At 43.0% G+C, this 22,050-nt stretch overlaps 1 protein-coding gene across 1 annotated transcript in view; it reads left to right on the forward strand.

Moving 5' to 3' along the window:
- Window positions 1–22,050, forward strand: part of spns2 (SPNS lysolipid transporter 2, sphingosine-1-phosphate) — a 135,343-nt gene that overhangs the window by 26,706 nt on the left and 86,587 nt on the right. Inside the window, exon 2 of the mRNA XM_061963116.1 lies at window positions 21,559–21,624. Coding sequence (XP_061819100.1) covers window positions 21,559–21,624 — 66 coding nt within the window. The remainder of the gene's footprint in view (window positions 1–21,558; window positions 21,625–22,050) is intronic.

Below are 22,050 nucleotides of genomic sequence, written 5' to 3' on the forward strand. Positions count from 1 at the left end.
TGTCCATGCCAAGTAAGTTTGTTTATTATTGCCACAGTTAGTGTTTTTTGTTGTTCATAGTTTTTTGCCCCCGTGCAAGTCTTTTGTTTTCGTTAGTCAAGTTTGTACATCCGCCTTGAGCGCGCCTTTTGTTCCTTTGAGTGTTATTATTAAATATATATTTACCTTCACGCCATGACCAGTCCAATTCACTTGCACCTCGGGAGAACAAACCAAGCCATAGTCCAAGCCTTGACAGATTGAAGGTTAGGACTGGCTCGGTTAGAACTTTTGGATACCGTCAAGATGGAAAATAGCTGACATAGACACAAACACGCAAGCAGGTTTATATGACCGCTCCTATTTTCTATGCCTAGGGCTAAAACCTTTAATTGTTATCTTAATCAACAGCTGTCAAACTCGGTTTTAAAGTGCAACCGACAGGAAGGTGAGGACCCCCACAGCCCCTTGGTAGAGCTTTGATAACAGGTCATCCCTATCTCAATCCACTGAAACTTTCTTAAAACAGACAGGGAGGGGAACCCTGCATTTCTGTACAAAGCGCTTAAACCCTATCTGTCAAATCATACCGTTAGTATCATATTGTCAGTAGCCTCATACATCGGGGCGGGATTTATTTTAGATTTTTTTACAAAGCTCTAATAGATTGTCAACATCTGACATCTGTCAAATTATAACTACAAATGGAAGTGTACTCCTTACTCCACGAAGTGGCGGATGGATGTCAAGAATCACTTTTAAGCTGCCCGGAAGTCATTCTCCATGGCTTCTCCAAACTCCTCCCATGTCCAAATTTTTGCCTCTGCAACTGCCTGTCGGTTCCTGTCTGCTGCCCCATGAGCCAAAAGGACCCGATAGGACCCCTTCTTCATCTTGACAGCATCCCTTGTTCTGGGATTACTGCCACGGCAGGCATCGGCCACCTTGCGACCACAGCTCCGATTGGCTGCCTTGACAATGGAGACACAAAACGTGGTCTACTTGGACTCAATGTCCATTGCCTCCCTCGTGACATGTTCGAAGTTCTTCCGGAAGTGTGAATTAAAACTCTCTCTGACAGGAGAGTCTGCTAGACGTTCCCAGCAGACCCTCCCTATGCACTTGGGCCTGGCAGGTCTGTCCGGCATCCTTCCGCACCATCGGAGCCGACTCACCACCAGAATATGATGTCCTTCCAAACACAGCTAAATGTAGTTGTCAGCTGAAAAAAGATGATCTGTGTTCTGCCTCCTTACAAACCATATTACATGTACAGCAATTATATAATACACATATGCAGTAATACAAAAGGAATTGCTTCTGATTGTTTTTTCTTTGTACATTTAGATCAAAGGTTGAGGTTGGTAGAGAGGTACAATGATATTATTTGCTGGCATTCTTGAGATTTTGCATTTCCTTTTTTTACAGTGATTTATTTTTTTGTAAGGTCCAGAAATACTTCTACAAAGTACAGAGAAAATAATTGTTTCAGAAATAAATTCCTGATTCATTGTTGTTGCAATATAATACAGTAGCCTATATCCTTTTGAAAACTGAGTGCCTGATATAATACGATCCAAAAACCAGGCGCTAAACAACGTGTGCAAAGTTTTAAATTGTGTGTACTATTGCGTGTGATCTACTAAGACTGCGTGATAACTGGAACAGACCACCTTATTTAAATTACATTTTTGCATGTACTAACTGCTGTCACCATAGAGACACTCATTTAATGCAGCAGTCATGTATAGGGATGTTAGTCGAAACCGGTTTTCCCGGTTGTTCGATAAGAAAAGAACCGAGTCCTCGGACTCGAATCCCTTTTTGAGAACCGGTACCCGTTATTGAGACCACTATGGTAAAGAAAAAGAGTTTGTTCTTTATTCGAATCCCTGGGAACGAATCCCGTCTCGACCAGAAATGCTCCGTGTGACATCACAAGAAATGAGTCATTAGGCGCAGATAGCGAAAGCAGGAAAAACAATGGACCGGAAAAAGCGCTCCAAGGTGTAATAAAGTTCAAAACAAAAGGTATAATCCAATGAATAACTTTACTGAGAGATTTGAGCAGGGTACAAACACATGACGAACACTTTTACAACCAACCGGAAACATAGCAACCAGGCTAGCAACGCACCTCCTTTACGGCAGCTGTCGCAACGTTCTTAAAGCAACCACAGCACATACATATACGTATATATACAACATATATGACATGATCTCCCTTTTTTAACTTTTGTTTTTCTTTCCTTGTAAACAAAACACAATTACACTATATATGTGTTGTCTGTCTAATTATAAATAATGCAGATGAGGCGTGTTGGCTGAGTTCTTGACGTTTACTTTCACAGCGTGCTCATAATCTCATTCTCAGCTGCCGGGTGGCAACATGCAACAACACTTTTCGGGGCTACCGCGCATGCTCGTCACTCCTGTTGCATGCTGGGTAGTGTAGTTGTTATTTTTCCTAGCTCATAACATCACATCTTTCCCCCTATAAAGAAATAATGTTTACTCAATAAACTGTATTTCTTTTTTTAGCTTTAACTTTTCATTTTTTAGCATTGTAACCACATTTGCAAAGAACTTTTCTCTTCATAGAATTTTCGTTCAATAAAGAAATAAAGTGCAAACATGTCAAAGCATCATAACAAACAGTTATGTCAAATAGCAGCAGAAGTGCACTTTTTGGAGAGCTGTATTATTTTCAGTTTTGTGCCCAAGGGACTGATTTTATTTAACACTATATTATTATTTATACACCTATAATGATCACAGAGACAGGTTGTTTTTGTGTTACTGTATATATTTGTTTTTCTGAAAAATCCCACTTAATATACTTTGGGTAACAACAGTCAATATTTATTTATTTTATTTTATTTTTTAGGGGGGTAACAGTCAATATTTATTTATTTATTAGATTTTATTTTTTTCTTATATAATAAAAGTGAGATTTTGTTAAACCAAATATTGTTTGTTTTTTTCCATATACAACAACCTATCTGGACTCGATAAGAGAATCGATAAGGAATCGGTTCGATAAGAGGATTCGATAATAAGCTCGAACTCGATAATTTCTTATCAAACATCATCCCTATGCATGTACCACTTCTTATGGGCATTTTAGACACAGTCCTGCAGTGCATCTTCAATGGAACCCACTTTTTTGGCGCACTGGAGTGCGCTCATGGGAGATGCTGGCACTAACTCCAAGCATGCCCTCGAATATTCCAGATCCATCCATCCATTTTCTACAGCTTGTCCCTTTCGGGGTCGCGGGGGGTGCTGGAACCTATCCCAGCTGCACTCGGGTGGATGGAGGGGTACACCCTGGACAAGTCGCCACCTCATCGGAGAGCCAACACATAAACAACATTCACACTCACATTCACACACTAGGGCCAATTTTAGTGATGCAAAAAAAAGAAAATATTGCAATATACGGTGTACGGTATATGGAAAAATGAAAACGTCTGCAGACACCAAAACACATCAATTAAATTTGTTTTATTCAGCCTTTTATGTCATCATGCAGTTAGAAAATGCTACAATACTAACATGGACACACACACGCACGCACGCACGCACGCACGCACACACCATCGCATCCCTAGTGTCATTCCTCTTAAACCTGCACATTCATTCATGCAAAAGGAACATTTGTGGTATGTTTACTCATTCGTGTGTTCTTTCCGCACACTAAAAGGCTCACAAAGAAAGACTCTATGAGAGCAGTAAGTGTCAGCTCTGCATTGCACCAACTTTGTAAGAACGCTCTGTTTGTGTGTGCATGGAAAAAACTCTTTCTGTTCAACAGTACGATACGTCATTACAGCAAGTGCGGTAGCTTTTGTGTCTAAAAAATAAATAATAAGTGTATAAAGATTCATCCACTACATCAATCTATCGATTTAAACACCTAATATTCAACGGCATTGATCTGTGCTCGGTAAGTCGGCCTTCCGGAAGATACATATTGTTCTAACATTGTATTAAAAGGCAATAAATCGATTTTATCAATTCTAAAAAAAAGAAAACATTGGATTTAAGAACGTCAGACTTTATATGGACTGAAGCACTTTTAATAATTAAGGATGTTAAATGTTAGTCAAGTCCGTCTGACCCTCTGCCGCGTCATTGCCAGGCGCCATTAGTCATCAAAACACAGAACCGCGGATACCTACTGTACGGTGGCCAAGAAATGCAAACGCCACAATACAACAACTTTTAGCTACAGAACGATTGCAAAAGCCACAACAAATACAATAACCACAATGTGAGTTTAAACCACAAAGGACTTGACGGACACAACGAAAGCAAGTTTTGTCGATATACCTCGTGACGGAGGCGGAAGGTTGAAAATGGCATCATGAACACTGTATTTTAGTATTATTGAAAAAGTAAAACAAGGTATTCATTACTGAACAATTGGTCACACTTCACTATCTTCTCTAACTTGGTTCATTACATGGTTTTCAACTTCCACCTCAGGAAGTCGGTCTGAAACTTGTTTGCTGTCACTTCCGTTTTCTTTGTATCACGTCTGTCAGGAGATTATGTAATCGCCAGAGTTGTATTTCTCTGTTAGTTAGTTAGGTAGTTAGCAATGTAACTTATCATAATTTCTACGAATTTACCTCATGTTTACATTAGGAGGCTGAAGTTCTGTGTGTGTGTGTGCGTGTGTGTGTATGCTAGCGGTCCAGCCTCCACCCGCAAAGAAAAAGATAGTGGATGCCTGCCAAGAGGCTTCACTCTTTTTTGTTCATTCCGCTACAGAACTAAAGTGCCCTGCAGCTGCTGAAAGTGATGCAACAAGTAAACTCTCTTGCTGTATTTTTGGAAGCGACACGCAAACAAAACAAACACACAATTTCATTTATTCTTCAAGGAATTACTTTTGTAGGTCATGAATTTGCTGGGGTTTGTTTGTTTTTCTGTCTGTTTAGTAGTTAGCAAACATAACTCAAAAGGTTATGGGCGGATTTTGATTAAACGCTCTGGAAATGTCAGAATTGGAATAAGGAACAAGTGATTAGATTATGATATTAATTATTTCGACTACTCTACTTTACGTTCTGTGTGTGTGTGTGTGTGTGTGTGTGTGTGTATCCTAGCGGTGCCACCTCCACCCACAGAGGCAAAGTGAGTGGATGACTGACAAGAGTTATCAAATCAAATCAAATCAAATCAACTTTATTTATAAAGCACATTTAAAATTTACCACAGGGGTAGCCAAAGTGCTGTACAATGAGCAGGTTAAAAGATAAAACGAGTACCGAGCAAACACAACACAACACAAACAGAACACGATAAAAAATAAATAATTAAAATAGAATTAATAAAAACATAAAAACATAAAAACAGGATCACAGCAGGTGTATTATGGGGCGCCATTGCAGGATGGATATCACTCAGTGTTAAAAGCCATGGAATAAAAGTATGTTTTTAAGAGAGATTTAAAAACAGGAAGAGAGGAGGCTTGTCTAACACTCAGGGGTAGGTCGTTCCAGAGCTTGGGAGCAGCAACGGCGAAAGCTCTGTCACCTCTAAGCTTCAGCCTTGTGTCAGGGACCGTCAACAGCAGCTGATCGGCTGATCTTAAGGATCGGGTGGGGCAGTAAGGCTGAAGGAGGTCGGAGAGATAGGTTGGCGCGAGGTTGTTTAGACATTTAAAAACAAATAAAAGGAGTTTAAAATGTATTCGGTAACGCACAGGGAGCCAGTGAAGGGACGCTAAAATAGGGGTGATGTGCTCACGTCTGCGGGTCTGTGTTAGCAGACGAGCAGCAGAGTTCTGCACGAGCTGCAGGCGGGCGAGGGAGGCCTGGCTAATGCCTACATACAGGGCATTACAATAATCAAGACGAGTCGAGATAAAGGCGTGGATTAATTTCTCAAGATCATGTCTTGATAGAAGCGGTTTCACTTTCGCTATTTGGCGTAATTGATAAAAGCTTTTTTGAACGACGCTGCTGATTTGTTTTTCGAATTTAAAATCTGAGTCAAACTTTACCCCCAGGTTTGTGACAGAGTCGCTGAGATACGGGGTCAGAGTGCCGAGGTCAACGTTGGGGGAGGGAGAGCGACTTGGACCGAACAACATAACTTCTGTTTTATCTTCATTTAGGCTCAGGAAGTTAGCTGAAAGACAGACTTTGATGTCGTGCAGGCAGTCAATAAGACGTTGAACCGTGTTATTTTGTGCCATGGGAAAATATATCTGGCAATCATCGGCATAAAAATGAAATGCAATACTGTACTTCCTAAAAATAGAACCAAGGGGGAGAAGGTAAAGCGCAAATAAAATTGGGGCAAGGATTGAGCCCTGGAGGACCCCATGTGGTAAAGGAGCTGTGGACGACATAAAACTGTCTACTTTTACACAAAAACTCCTGTCGGTTAGGTACGACCGGAACCAGTTGAGGGCGGCGCCCTTAATGCCCACACAGTTCTCAAGACGAGTGATTAAGGTGGCGTGGTCGACGGTGTCGAACGCAGCAGACAGATCTAAAAGCACCAGGACAATATATTTACCAGAATCAGTGGACAGGAGGATATCGTTAAAAACTTTTAGAAGCGCTGACTCTGTGCTGTGGAGGGCTTTAAAACCGGACTGGAACAGCTCAGTGATACCATTATCCTCTAAGAAGGGCAACAACTGACTGTAGACAACCTTCTCTAATATTTTGGAAATGTATGGAAGATTAGAGATAGGTCTGAAGTTAGAGAGGAGAGAGGGGTCGAGGCTGGGTTTTTTAAGTAGAGGTCGTACCACTGCATGTTTAAACTCTACTGGAACTATTCCAGAAGAGAGGCTACTATTGATAATGTTAAGGACACTTGATCCAATAGTAGCAAGTACCTCCTTAAACAGGCGAGGTGGGAGGGCATCTGCAGGAGAACCAGAGGGCTTCATATGACTAACTGTGTCACTTAAAAAAGAAAAGTACACCGGCTCAAACTGATGGAAAACAGAAGAGAAATGCAGGGGAACAGAAGGGTCATATGAAGGCTGAGATAGACTGGCTCTAGTTGACACAATTTTGTCAGTGAAAAAATGGAGACAATTTTCACAGAATTCAAAAGAAGCATCAAAACCAGCAGATTTGGGAGCATCAATGACAGTGTTAATAGTTTTAAACAGAACTCTGGGGTTGTTACAGTTAGAAGATATAATCTGAGATAGATATATATTCATTTCTGCTTTTACAGTCATCTGAAAGGAAAACAGGCTTTCTTTAAAAATGGCAAAGGACACATGCAGCCTGTCTTTTTTCCATTTTCTCTCTGCTCTTCTACATACATATCACTCCGTTTCTTTCATTTTGCTATAAATATCTTAAAAAGTTATGGATACATTTTGATAAAACATTCAAGAAATGTCAATAAGGAACAAGTGATTACATGTTGGGGTTGAGTCAGATCACCAGCTCCACTCAGGACCTTTAGAGTATTGAGTGCTTTTCTGTTTAGTTCTATGATTATTTCCTGCCAGGGAGGAGGGTGGTTGTGTATTTGAAGAGTATCTGGCTGGTTAGTGTACATTGCTGTAGTTGAGTAATATGTTCAGTCAGGTGGATCCACATTCCTGGGATGGTTCTTGCGTCATGCACACAGCACTAAAAAACCCCAAGGTGAGAAAATTCCTGAGCTTGGTTTTAGTGACATGTCTCTTTACAATAGAGAAATATGATGATGGATGCGATATGTTAATGTTACACTTACAGATCTCTGATATCATTGCATGATAGCAGAAAGTCGTACTTTGTACAACTCAACATATTAAACAAGACGACCTGTTATCAATTAACAGAATGATTGACTTAAGTTGTATGGACAGCATGAATTTATGGCGATGTTTGTGGTTATTATGGGTATTAATTTCTGCAGCGAGACACAGTAAGAAGATTTTAGGTTGAAAAGAAGAAAACATAATTTGGGAAAAAAGGTTCAATTCCTGTGTGGTTACTTGACCTTTATCTTTTGGAGCACCCACACCAATGTTGCCATGGCAACTACCCTGCCGGCTTGGGCGAGGACTCACAATATGCATTACATCATCGTCAGACAAAATATCTTCCAAGTATCAGTGAAACGTATACAAACATTTTTATTTTCCATCTTAAGCCGGCAAAGATGATGACTGTGATAGGCTCCTGCACAAACACAGAGCTACTGTGCGCAGTAAACCCGTTACAGGTGGTTCCACAGCTCGCTGCACTTGAATATGGTTTCAAAACAAACAGATATACGTTTGTATAAATAAATGTTTGCTTCCTTGAAACCTCAAGGATCTTGAACGAGATTTTTTGGGTTTTAAATTAAAATACACCAGAGCCCCCCGCAACCCCAAAGGGAATAAGCGGTAGAAAATGGATGGATGGATAGATCCTCGCTATTCACAGGGTTACCTTCTGAAAAAACACATACACATGTTACTGTTAAAATGTTTAACATATTTTTTTATTTTATTTTTTTAAATCACATAAAGTCTGAATTATTCTACTGCACTAGACCCGGGGATATGGCCTAAAAACAAAATATCCGATTTTTTTTTACAAAAAAAATGTGATTTACGATTTTCCCCCCCTACTTTTTAGAGAAACAAATACAAATACAAATGACAGCGGTATTTCAAAATAAGTTTGACTTTTATTTGATCAAAAACGAGCAGTTTAAAATGACTTACTCTTAGCAAAATTCAAATTTGTATAGAATTTTTAGACCAGATATAAATTGTACTTTCTATGCAATAATTTTCAAAGAACTAAATTAAGAGCTTCCTTAAGTACTTCTGCTTGAATAAAATACTTCAGTAAACAAAAATGAAGCATTGCACATTGCGTGCCAATTAATAATAATCTCCAACATTTAGATTGATGAAGTGGAAACTTAAAACTTCTGTTCTGAAAAAAATACTTCTTTAATTAAAAATGTAGCATTGCACATTGCATGTAAATAAATAAACTCAAATGAATCAATGAAGATACCAATAATCATTAAATAGTAATACAAATCAATCAGATCAATAAAGTGCAAACTTAAAACTTCTGTTTTGAATAAAATTACATTGTACATTGTATGTTCATAAATAAACAAGTAACACATTGAAATGACTGTATAGTTTTTTAAGTGGATAAACAAAAGCTTTTCCTTGAAGTATCTGTGTACTGATGTCAAAGACAATGTACACTTCATTGCACATGTAATATGTTATTATAGTGACGATTAAATACAGTATAATTTCACGACAGTTTTGCAGCAGCACTCACGCGTACGCTCTGTCCGGTTTGAATGTGCAAAGCGACTGCTTTACTGGTCGCTCTGATCATTGTTCTCCTTGTTCATCAAACTGTACGTGCTACCTTGTGTAAATGATTTTGCCAAAGTGCGCTGCTTCTTAGGTGGAGTTTGTTGTTGTTGTTGTTGCGGTCTTGTTCGTCTTGTAAAGAGTTGCATTTCCCCTCCTCGGTTCGATGCTGTCTCAGATGCTTGAATAAGTTTGTTGTGCTGTTGCTGTGAATGATGCCGCAACTCTAAAGCACTGACAACACTTTTCTTTTCTTTGGATCAAACGTCTCGCTCTCGTTATCATTAGTATTAGCCATGTTTTGTTAGGCTTGTGGATCTCCACTAAGGAAGGAAGGCGGCGGGCGAGGTCTACGGAAGCTCATGTGGGCAAAAAAAAACATGCCCGAGCAAGGGGATAAAAACATTGATTTTATTTTATTTTTTAAGTCGTCTGCAACAAAAATCTCAAATTTATTGATACATTTGATATATCACCCAGGCCTAAGACGCATCATACGCTAGTCCGAATCGCTCCTCCCCTGCAACTCTACAGCACTGACAACACTTTTCTTTTCTTTGGATCAAACGTCTCGCTCTTGTTATCATTAGCATTAGCCATGTTTTGTTAGGCTTGTGGAGCTCCACTAAGGAAGGAAGTGGGCGGGCGAGGTATACGGAAGCTCATGGGGGCAAAAAAAAAAACATGCTTTTTTTTTTATAAGTCGTCTGCAACAAAAAACTCAAATTTAGGGATGTCCGATAATGGCTTTTTGCCGATATCCGATATTCCGATATTGTCCAACTCTTTAATTACCGATACCGATATCAACCAATACCGATATCAACCGATATATGCAGTCGTGGAATTAACACATTATTATGCCTAATTTGGACAACCAGGTATGGTGAAGATAAGGTACTTTTTTTAAAATAATAATAAAATAAGATAAATAAATTAAAAACATTTTCTTGAATAAAAAAGAAAGTAAAACAATATTAATGAAAATTTGTAAAATTAACTGTTAAAGGGTAGTACTATTAGTGGACCAGCAGCTCGCACAATCATGTGTGCTTACGGACTGTATCCCTTGCAGACTGTATTGATATATATTGATATATAATGTAGGAACCAGAATATTAATAACAGAAAGAAACAACCCTTTTGTGTGAATGAGTGTGAATGAGTGTTAATGCGGGAGGGAGGTTTTTTGGGTTGGTGCACTAATTGTAAGTGTATCTTGTGTTTTTTATGTTGATTTAATAAAAAACAAACAAAAAAAACCGATACCGATAATAAAAAAAACCATACAGATAATTTCCGATATTACATTTTAACGCATTTATCGGCCGATAATATCGGCAGGCCAATATTATCGGACATCTCTACTCAAATGTATCGATAAATGTGATATATCGCCCAGGCAACTATGTAGCAGTTTTCTTGGTCTCAAATTCCAACCAGCCAGATCCACCTGCATGTCGGGTAAAAGTGTGTGTGTGGACGCTTGTGGTAAACACGCACACGCACACGCACGCACACATAATCATCAATCTGGGAACACACCCACACCCCACCCCCGCCACCAACCACCTCCACCCTGGCAGACTGTTTGTGTGTGCGCATGTGTGTGTGTGTGTGTGTGTGTTCACACACTTCTTGTAACCTAATTGCAGTACAAATTAATTTGAGCATTTATGCTGATAAACACATTTGTGGTTGGACGGCTTGTCCCACATTGAGAATGACATGATTACATCATCATCATTACATGATGATGATGATGTTCTTCCAACTCTTCCACTGTTTTTCTATTTCAGCTCCTCATTGGCAGCAGAACACACTTAAGATTTACAGATGGAATGTGACATAAGGAATCATATTTGATCCTCACTTCAACAATCTGGATCTGGCTATGCTTAAAAAAAAAAGCAAAATAACTTCAGTGAATAAGTTTGCTTCTTCTTTTCATGATTTACCCTGGTGCGAACGTTTTTCAATGAAATTGTTCTTTGCCATACTCCAATAATTCATCAATCATTAAAGTTTGCTTCCTCTGAATCTGAAACATTTGCATCAATCATATTTGTTTGTGTCCCAGCATGACTGTGTCCATAATGTCATACTAATATTATACATTTTATGTTCTTCGTTTTTGTTAACTTTCTCAACACGTAACAGTCAGCTCATCTACTTGCGTCTGATTTACGTGTGTGTGATCTACTTGCTTATAATATACTTGTTTGGGATCTACTTGATTAACTCCACTTGTGTGAGATCTACTTGCTTATGATACACATGTTTGTGATCTACTTATGTGTGATCTGCTTGCCTGAGCTCTACTTGTGTGTAATCTTCATGTTATTTATTTGTTTTTAATCTGCTTTAGTGTTATGTAATTGTTTGTGATCTACCTATGTTATCTACTTGTTTGAAATATACTTGCATTAGACCTACTTACTTCTGATTCTTTTTCTTAAGATCAACTTCCATGTGATCGACTTGTGAGTGATCTACTAGCATCTGATTGACTTATCTGTGATCAACTTACATGAGCTCCACTTGTTTAAGAGCTACTTGCTAGTGGTCTACTTATGTGTGGTCTCATCGCTTGTGGTCTACTTGCCTGTGATCTACTTACATGTGATCCACTTGTTGAAGAGCTACTTGCTTGTGATGTACTTGCTTGAGATTTACCTGTGTGTGGTCTACTTGTTAGTGATCAACATACATGGAATCCGCTTGTATACGCGCAATTTGCTGGTGATCTACTTGTGTGTGATCAAATCACTTGTGATGTACTTGCAGGTGATTTTTGCAATCAGTCTGCATTTGGGCTGCAATTAATGGCTCTTTTGATAGTCAATTAGACATTAACAACTGATCGAATGATTTTGCGATTGATTGATTGATTGATTGATTGGTTGATTGATTTGATTTGATTTTTGGAATTCACATCCTCTAAAAGAATAAAAAGAATAAATAGGCGTGTATTTTTTACACTAAAAAATTATTATTAGACTACCTCTAAAACAAAAGACAATAATGTTGTACAACTAATACATGTACTGTAATAAAACATTCTAGTAAAAATCAAGATGTATTTGGTTGGATAGTCTTTGTGTACTGAAATCTTTCATGCCTTTGTTTTTTACTTTATGTATTTCATTTATTGAATATAAATGGATACATATATGTGTGTGTATTACTAAAACTATTAAGAGTCATCTTTTAACTGAAAGCATTTTAACACCGCACTAAAAGAACATCAACAGGCAACTTCAACCCTAAACTAACACCCTCCCTTCCTCATCATACCTCTTCGGATTGTAAATAATCAAATGTAAACAAACAATCAAATGTAGTCACTTTTTCTTATAATTTCTGATCTCTCTCTCTGTTTCCAATACTTGCTGTACATATGTACCAAGTCAGACCTACACTGTTCCAATGTCAATTTCTCTGATGATGCAATTGTTGATGACTGAAGTGTTGATACCAACCAAACATAACCCCCCCCCCCCCACCCCCCACCCCCACCCCCCCTCCATATCCCACACCCAGGATTGTAAATAATTCAATTTATATACTGTGATGATTATCTTGTGTGATGACTGTATTATGAAAATAGTATATATCTGTATCATGAGGACCCCGACTTGAACAAGTTGAAAAACTTATTCGGGTGTTACCATTTAGTGGTCAATTGTACGGAATATGTACTTCACTGTGCAATCTACTAATAAAAGTTTAAATCAATCAATCAGTTTTAGATGTGCAATTGCCTCATAACTAACCTTGCACAATAAATGAGTTGTTGACAAATGCTTACAACCTTGTTAAACTTCAGCGGATCACAGATTAGTCTTTTAAAAGTTGTATGTGTTTCATATGTTTTGATGCTGCAGATGAAAGTCAAATGTAGCAGACACTCACTTTGTAATAAATCATATTCATAGATATGAGGCTGACAGTGTTTTTAAATGTTAGTCGTGCCTCTGTTTTTGTTGGTGAGCCATGTTGTTGTATTAATATTTAGAATGTAGGGTCGAAAATATTCAAATAGGAAAGTCATCAACTCTAATTTACAAATGTCTAAAATAGCAGATAAGACTTTCCTTTGACTGAATGTTTACATTCCTACTGTAGGGAAACATAATCCAATACGTGGTATTTATGACATCACAGCATACGAGAAATGCAAATTTTGACCCAGGCTTATGATCATCATGAATATTCAACATCGCTCTCACTTCTCATTAAACAAATCCTGGTTTCAGAGCTGCTCATGAGACAAACAATGTTGATGTTTTGAGTACTCAGCTGTTTAATTTCTTAAAGCAGAATACAGTATTATTACTCTATGTATAACATAGAGTAATAATACTTTATAATTAGGCCGGGGCTGATAACAAATCTTGCTCAAAGATATATTGACCTAAAAAATTATTGACAATAAACAATATTATTGCCATTATTTATTTGAGATCAATTTAACCACTGATGTAATGACAATACAAACAAATTGTCACGACTTGGTCCTGGGTGTTTGCTTTTCCGGGATGCAACGGAAAGTTGGCACGGGCGAGACGGGAATGAAGGTACATGATTTATTTATATTTATCAAAAAAAAGGAATAAACAAAAAGCGCGCACAGAGGCGGAGAATAAACTATGAAACCAAAAGACTATAGCAAAAAAGTACAAACAAAAAACACGCACAATGGCGGAGAACAAACTATGAAACCAAAAAGACTAAACATGGAACAAAAACTTACTTTGGCTTGGACAGAAATAGTTGCTTGAGGAATTGACATGGAAAGAAGTAACAGGCATGGACAGAGCATAAATGTGGTGTGAGGTCGTCAGGCCGAACAACAGAAAATGAATGAACTTAAATACTATGGACATGATTAGTGAAAGCAGGTGCGTGACTAAAAACGTGAAACAGGTGCGTGACGTGACAGGTGAAAACTAATGGTTGCTATGGTGACCAGACAAGGGAGTGAAAAGACAGAAACTAAACAAAACATGACTTAAAACAAAACATGATAATACAGACATGACAGAGCCCCTCCCTTAAGGACAGATACCAGATGTCCAAGAAAAAAAACTTAACAAAAGTCATGGGAGGGCGGGAGGGGGACATGGCGGTGGGTCGCCAGACCACGTGTCCCCGTATCCACCGGGGCAGAGTTAGGTGGCGGCGGCGAGTGGAACGCCGCTGCAGCAGGCGAGGCGGGCGCCCAGGGAATGGCCACATTCGTGGCCGACTGGGAGGTGGGCGCACTTGGCGTGGCGGGCGACAAGGTAGCGGCCATATCCGTGGCCGACGAGGAGGCAGGCGCGTCGTCATCGTGGCAGGCGTGGCTTGGCGTGGTGAGTCAGGCGGCGAAGCTCGGCGTGGCGCGTCAGGCGGCGAAGCTCGGCGTGGGTCTTGGTCTTGGCGTGGGTCTTGGTCTTGGCATGGCAGGTCTTGGTCTTGGCATGGCGGGTCTTGGTCTTGGCATGGCGGGTCTTGGTCTTGGCATGGCGGGTCTTGGTCTTGGTCTTGGCATGGCGGGTCTTGGTCTTGGCATGGCGGGTCTTGGTCTAGGTCTTGGCATGGCGGGTCTTGGTCTTGGTCTTGGCATGGCGGGTCTTGGTCTTGGTCTTGGCATGGCGGGTCTTGGTCTAGGTCTTGGCATGGCGGGTCTTGGTCTTGGTCTTGGCATGGCGGGTCTTGGTCTTGGTCTTGGCATGGCGGGTCTTGGTCTTGGTCTTGGCATGGCGGGTCTTGGTCTTGGTCTTGGCATGGCGGGTCTTGGTCTTGGCATGGCGGGTCTTGGCGTCGTGAAGCTGCGACTGGCGGCACTTGGCGTCGTGAAGCTGCGACTGGCGGCACTTGGCGTCGTGAAGCTGCGACTGGCGGCACTTGGCGTCGTGAAGCTGCGACTGGCGGCACTTGGTGTCGTGAAGCTGCGACTGGCGGCACTTGGCGTCGTGAAGCTACGACTGGCGGCACTTGGCGTCGTGAAGCTGCGACTGGCGGCACTTGGCGTCGTGGAGCTGCGACTGGCGGCACTTGGCGGCGTGAAGCTGCGACTGGCGGCACTTGGCGTCGTGGAGCTGCGACTGGCGGCACTTGGCGTCGCGGAGCTGCGACTGGCGGCACTTGGCGTCGCGGAGCTGCGACTGGCGGCACTTGGCGTCGCGGAGCTGCGACTGGCGGCACTTGGCGTCGTGGAGCTGCGACTGGCGGCACTTGGCGTGGAGGGTCTTGGTCTTGGGCTTGGCGTGGAGGGTCTTGGTCTTGGGCTTGGCGTGGAGGGTCTTGGTCTTGGACTTGGCGTGGAGGAGCTGGTGCTAGCCTTGGTGCGGCAACAGGTGCAGCGACTGGTGCTAGCTGAGGAGCTAGCCTTGGAGCAGGTGGAGGTGGCCTAGCTGGGGGTTGCAGCTTGGCAGGTCGGAAGACTGGTGAGGGCGGTCGTGCTGGAGGCTGTGGCTTGACAGGTCGGTAGACTGGTGGTGGCGGCCGTGAGGGAGGCTGTGGCTTGGCATGGTGATGCCGAGCCACCCCACCAACACAGCTCCCGACCCCAGCCCCCCCCTCAAGGGGCGGATACCAGACGCGCTCCCTGCGGTCTGGAACTCTCTGTAGGGGTGGGCGGAGGAGGGCAGAAACTTCCCCATTAAATTGTCCAAATTGTCTTTCTTGTATCTGGGATTGAGTGGGTGAAAAAAAATTGTTTTGTGTCTTGGGTGTGGCTTGAGTCCTGGGGAGCGGGGAATCAAAAGAAAAAGAATTCAGAAAAAAAAAATCCTGGTTTTTGACGTCATCAGGGCGAAGCCGGGCTGGCTGCTGCTTGCTTCCGCCCGGAGGGGGAGGGGCATGTGGGAGCGGCGTGTCCTGAAGGCTCGCGGAAGTTCTTCCTGACGTCCTTCGTCTTTGGCGGCGCTTCCGTGGCTGAGGTGACGCTGTGTCGTCCTGGGACCAAATGAAGTCTCTATACTCCATGGAGGAGTAGCGCCGCGTTTCCTCCTCCATCGCGCACAGGACCGCCCAAGAAGCCTCGTCGAAAATGTCCAACTCAGGTGCGGAAAAGCGGGTCTGCTGACGACCTACTGTCACGACTTGGTCCTGGGTGTTTGCTTTTCCGGGATGCAACGGAAAGTTGGCACGGGCGAGACGGGAATGAAGGTACATGATTTATTTATATTTATCAAAAAAAAGGAATAAACAAAAAGCGCGCACAGAGGCGGAGAATAAACTATGAAACCAAAAGACTATAGCAAAAAAGTACAAACAAAAAACACGCACAATGGCGGAGAACAAACTATGAAACCAAAAAGACTAAACATGGAACAAAAACTTACTTTGGCTTGGACAGAAATAGTTGCTTGAGGAATTGACATGGAAAGAAGTAACAGGCATGGACAGAGCATAAATGTGGTGTGAGGTCGTCAGGCCGAACAACAGAAAATGAATGAACTTAAATACTATGGACATGATTAGTGAAAGCAGGTGCGTGACTAAAAACGTGAAACAGGTGCGTGACGTGACAGGTGAAAACTAATGGTTGCTATGGTGACCAGACAAGGGAGTGAAAAGACAGAAACTAAACAAAACATGACTTAAAACAAAACATGATAATACAGACATGACAGAGCCCCTCCCTTAAGGACAGATACCAGATGTCCAAGAAAAAAAACTTAACAAAAGTCATGGGAGGGCGGGAGGGGGACATGGCGGTGGGTCGCCAGACCACGTGTCCCCGTATCCACCGGGGCAGAGTTAGGTGGCGGCGGCGAGTGGAACGCCGCTGCAGCAGGCGAGGCGGGCGCCCAGGGAATGGCCACATTCGTGGCCGACTGGGAGGTGGGCGCACTTGGCGTGGCGGGCGACAAGGTAGCGGCCATATCCGTGGCCGACGAGGAGGCAGGCGCGTCGTCATCGTGGCAGGCGTGGCTTGGCGTGGTGAGTCAGGCGGCGAAGCTCGGCGTGGCGCGTCAGGCGGCGAAGCTCGGCGTGGGTCTTGGTCTTGGCGTGGGTCTTGGTCTTGGCATGGCAGGTCTTGGTCTTGGCATGGCGGGTCTTGGTCTTGGCATGGCGGGTCTTGGTCTTGGCATGGCGGGTCTTGGTCTTGGTCTTGGCATGGCGGGTCTTGGTCTTGGCATGGCGGGTCTTGGTCTTGGTCTAGGTCTTGGCATGGCGGGTCTTGGTCTTGGTCTTGGCATGGCGGGTCTTGGTCTTGGTCTTGGCATGGCGGGTCTTGGTCTAGGTCTTGGCATGGCGGGTCTTGGTCTTGGTCTTGGCATGGCGGGTCTTGGTCTTGGTCTTGGCATGGCGGGTCTTGGTCTTGGTCTTGGCATGGCGGGTCTTGGTCTTGGTCTTGGCATGGCGGGTCTTGGTCTTGGCATGGCGGGTCTTGGCGTCGTGAAGCTGCGACTGGCGGCACTTGGCGTCGTGAAGCTGCGACTGGCGGCACTTGGCGTCGTGAAGCTGCGACTGGCGGCACTTGGCGTCGTGAAGCTGCGACTGGCGGCACTTGGCGTCGTGAAGCTGCGACTGGCGGCACTTGGCGTCGTGAAGCTACGACTGGCGGCACTTGGCGTCGTGAAGCTGCGACTGGCGGCACTTGGCGTCGTGGAGCTGCGACTGGCGGCACTTGGCGGCGTGAAGCTGCGACTGGCGGCACTTGGCGTCGTGGAGCTGCGACTGGCGGCACTTGGCGTCGCGGAGCTGCGACTGGCGGCACTTGGCGTCGCGGAGCTGCGACTGGCGGCACTTGGCGTCGCGGAGCTGCGACTGGCGGCACTTGGCGTCGTGGAGCTGCGACTGGCGGCACTTGGCGTGGAGGGTCTTGGTCTTGGGCTTGGCGTGGAGGGTCTTGGTCTTGGGCTTGGCGTGGAGGGTCTTGGTCTTGGACTTGGCGTGGAGGAGCTGGTGCTAGCCTTGGTGCGGCAACAGGTGCAGCGACTGGTGCTAGCTGAGGAGCTAGCCTTGGAGCAGGTGGAGGTGGCCTAGCTGGGGGTTGCAGCTTGGCAGGTCGGAAGACTGGTGAGGGCGGTCGTGCTGGAGGCTGTGGCTTGACAGGTCGGTAGACTGGTGGTGGCGGCCGTGAGGGAGGCTGTGGCTTGGCATGGTGATGCCGAGCCACCCCACCAACACAGCTCCCGACCCCAGCCCCCCCCTCAAGGGGCGGATACCAGACGCGCTCCCTGCGGTCTGGAACTCTCTGTAGGGGTGGGCGGAGGAGGGCAGAAACTTCCCCATTAAATTGTCCAAATTGTCTTTCTTGTATCTGGGATTGAGTGGGTGAAAAAAAATTGTTTTGTGTCTTGGGTGTGGCTTGAGTCCTGGGGAGCGGGGAATCAAAAGAAAAAGAATTCAGAAAAAAAAAATCCTGGTTTTTGACGTCATCAGGGCGAAGCCGGGCTGGCTGCTGCTTGCTTCCGCCCGGAGGGGGAGGGGCATGTGGGAGCGGCGTGTCCTGAAGGCTCGCGGAAGTTCTTCCTGACGTCCTTCGTCTTTGGCGGCGCTTCCGTGGCTGAGGTGACGCTGTGTCGTCCTGGGACCAAATGAAGTCTCTATACTCCATGGAGGAGTAGCGCCGCGTTTCCTCCTCCATCGCGCACAGGACCGCCCAAGAAGCCTCGTCGAAAATGTCCAACTCAGGTGCGGAAAAGCGGGTCTGCTGACGACCTACTGTCACGACTTGGTCCTGGGTGTTTGCTTTTCCGGGATGCAACGGAAAGTTGGCACGGGCGAGACGGGAATGAAGGTACATGATTTATTTATATTTATCAAAAAAAAGGAATAAACAAAAAGCGCGCACAGAGGCGGAGAATAAACTATGAAACCAAAAGACTATAGCAAAAAACTACAAACAAAAAACACGCACAATGGCGGAGAACAAACTATGAAACCAAAAAGACTAAACATGGAACAAAAACTTACTTTGGCTTGGACAGAAATAGTTGCTTGAGGAATTGACATGGAAAGAAGTAACAGGCATGGACAGAGCATAAATGTGGTGTGAGGTCGTCAGGCCGAACAACAGAAAATGAATGAACTTAAATACTATGGACATGATTAGTGAAAGCAGGTGCGTGACTAAAAACGTGAAACAGGTGCGTGACGTGACAGGTGAAAACTAATGGTTGCTATGGTGACCAGACAAGGGAGTGAAAAGACAGAAACTAAACAAAACATGACTTAAAACAAAACATGATAATACAGACATGACACAAATAAGGAAAGTATTCCCCTCTCAAATGCAATTAACTTGTATTTCTTGTATATTTTATCATTGTAATTAAAATGTAAACTTCTGAATACCAAGTTAAATAAAACAAATAAAAAATATAAAATAAAATGTACTATGTCTGTAAGCAAGATTTTGCACTTAAATAAAAATTACAACCAAAATCAATAAAATAGGTTCTGTCTCTGTTAAGGAAGGGGTGGGGGGCCCTCAAATACACGCAACCAAAACCCATCCATCCATCCATTTCCTACCGCTTGTCCCTTACGGGGTCGCGTGGGGTGCTGGAGCCTATCTCAGCTGCAAACGAAACAATAAAGAAAATGGCTAAACAAAGTGATTGTGACCAAAATGATCAATATTATCATGGTATTGTTGAATGTGCTCAAAAAGTACTTATATACACACACTAAAATCTTTATACCAAGTTATATTTTTTTAATAACTAAGATAAGTACACACAATATGCTTTCAAATATCATTATACATCAAATATTGTTCTGGCTTCAAAAGAGACATATTATTTTTATTTGTGTGTTAAATATGTTCATATTCTTTGATTTTAAATTGTGAAGGGTGATCAGTTGTTTCACTTCTGGACGTCACGTTAGTTCACTTCCTGTTGATCAGTTTGTGTTTGTCTGTTTCAACTTGACCCTGTTGAGTTTATCAATCACTTTGTGCAAAAACAGCACTTTTATGTTTACTGTGAATACTGTAGCTCACTTGTTTAAACAGTAATGTGTTTCTACCAGTTTAGATTGGGGACTGATGCTTCGTAATAGGGAAAATGTTAATATCTGTTCTTTACATGTTAGCATTTAAGCTAGCTAGCTAGCCAGCTAGCGCCAGTCTGTCCGTCCGTATCAAAGTGCAGTTATGAAAGACGGCTTTTCGACCAGTTATCATTACTACTGTTTATTTATTGTACAAATGTCCGCAGCCGCAGAAACCGATGCAGATGAGTGACCGCTCTTGCAGACCGTCTCGCTCGACAAACACGCACATTAAAAACAAACAAACTTCGATTTGAACTTAAGCGCTCAGGAACCGCGGGTTGGCCAGGTCTGCACTATGTGATGTTATTGCTAGCGGGCCAGCGGCAACACCAAGAGTCAAAGACACTTAATGATGACAAGATGATTCACCCCTTTCTTTTCAATTCCGCTGAGGCACAAACGTGCATAGCTGCTGAAACCGAAATTCTCTTGAAGCATGTACATGGCAATTTATCGACGCTGGAATTTATCGGCGGTTAATTCACTTATCGAATATCGGCCCAGGCTTATCTATGATACACAGTATTATTACTGTATGTATAATTTACAGTAACAATACTCTATTATCAGTGTTGGGCAAGCTACTTGGAAAATGTAGTAAGCTAAGCTACAAGTTACTCTCGATTAAATGTAGCTATAGCTCCAGGGGAAGCTAGCCCCGGAGAATTGTAGCAAGCTACCCTACAAGCTAGACAGCAAAAGTGGCTTGCTACATCAAAGCTACCTTTTTAACGACATTTATATCTATGTGCCCACATGTATAATAACAATGTTAATGTAACTGAGAGTGTACTTTTGTTGGGTCCATTACTATTAACTATCTGTCATTTAGCTGGGGACACCCTACAACTACCTCTATGGGTCCCCGCATCCCACTGTATGAATTTATTTAGTTTGTTTGGAGCTTGGATTAGCAGTCCATTTTTTCTCCTTGTAGCTTGTAGCTTTGATGTAAGCTACCGAGCTACATGGGTCTAAAACTAGCTAAACTACAGGGAAAGCTACTGGAAAATGTAGTTAAATTACGTAGCTTAGCTACATGTAGCTTGTTACTGCCCATCAATGTCTATCATACACAGTGATATTAATGTGTATTATACAGTAGTATTATTGTAACAGGCCGTGTGTCAGTTGAAGGACGTCTTACTGCTTCTTTCCCACTAATTCCGATGAAGATGATGTCCATCCATCATTCTGCTGTTTGACGCGTTTTCAAATGAAGGACCTTAAAAGACAGTAAACATTTCCTCTCCTGTTTGCAGGCGTGGCTCAAGACATCCAGAAGCATTACGAGGTGTCTGACAGTGGAGTTGCCTTGTTGCAAACAGGTATGTGTTCTTTCATCCTTTAATATTATAAAAAAAAAGGCATTTTACTGAAATTTGCTGTGCATAATTTAGTGAAAGAAACCTCCATTCAGAATTTCAGAATATCAATCAATCAATCAATGTTTATTTATATAGCCCTAAATCACAAGTGTCTCAAAGGGCTGCACAAGCCACAACGACATCCTCGGTATAGCCCATATAAGGGCAAGGAAAAACTCACCCCAGTGGGACGTCGATGTGAATGACTATGAGAAACCTTGGAGAGGACCGCATATGTGGGTAACCCCCCCCCCCTCTAGGGAGACCGAATGCAATGGATGTCGAGTGGGTCTAACATAATATTGTGAGAGTCCAGTCCATAGTGGATCCAGCATAACAGTAAGAGTCCAGTCCACAGTGGGGTCAGCAGGAAACCATCCCGAGCGG

The sequence above is a fragment of the Nerophis lumbriciformis genome, linkage group LG09, assembly GCF_033978685.3.
Source record: "Nerophis lumbriciformis linkage group LG09, RoL_Nlum_v2.1, whole genome shotgun sequence".
NCBI lineage: Eukaryota > Metazoa > Chordata > Actinopteri > Syngnathiformes > Syngnathidae > Nerophis > Nerophis lumbriciformis.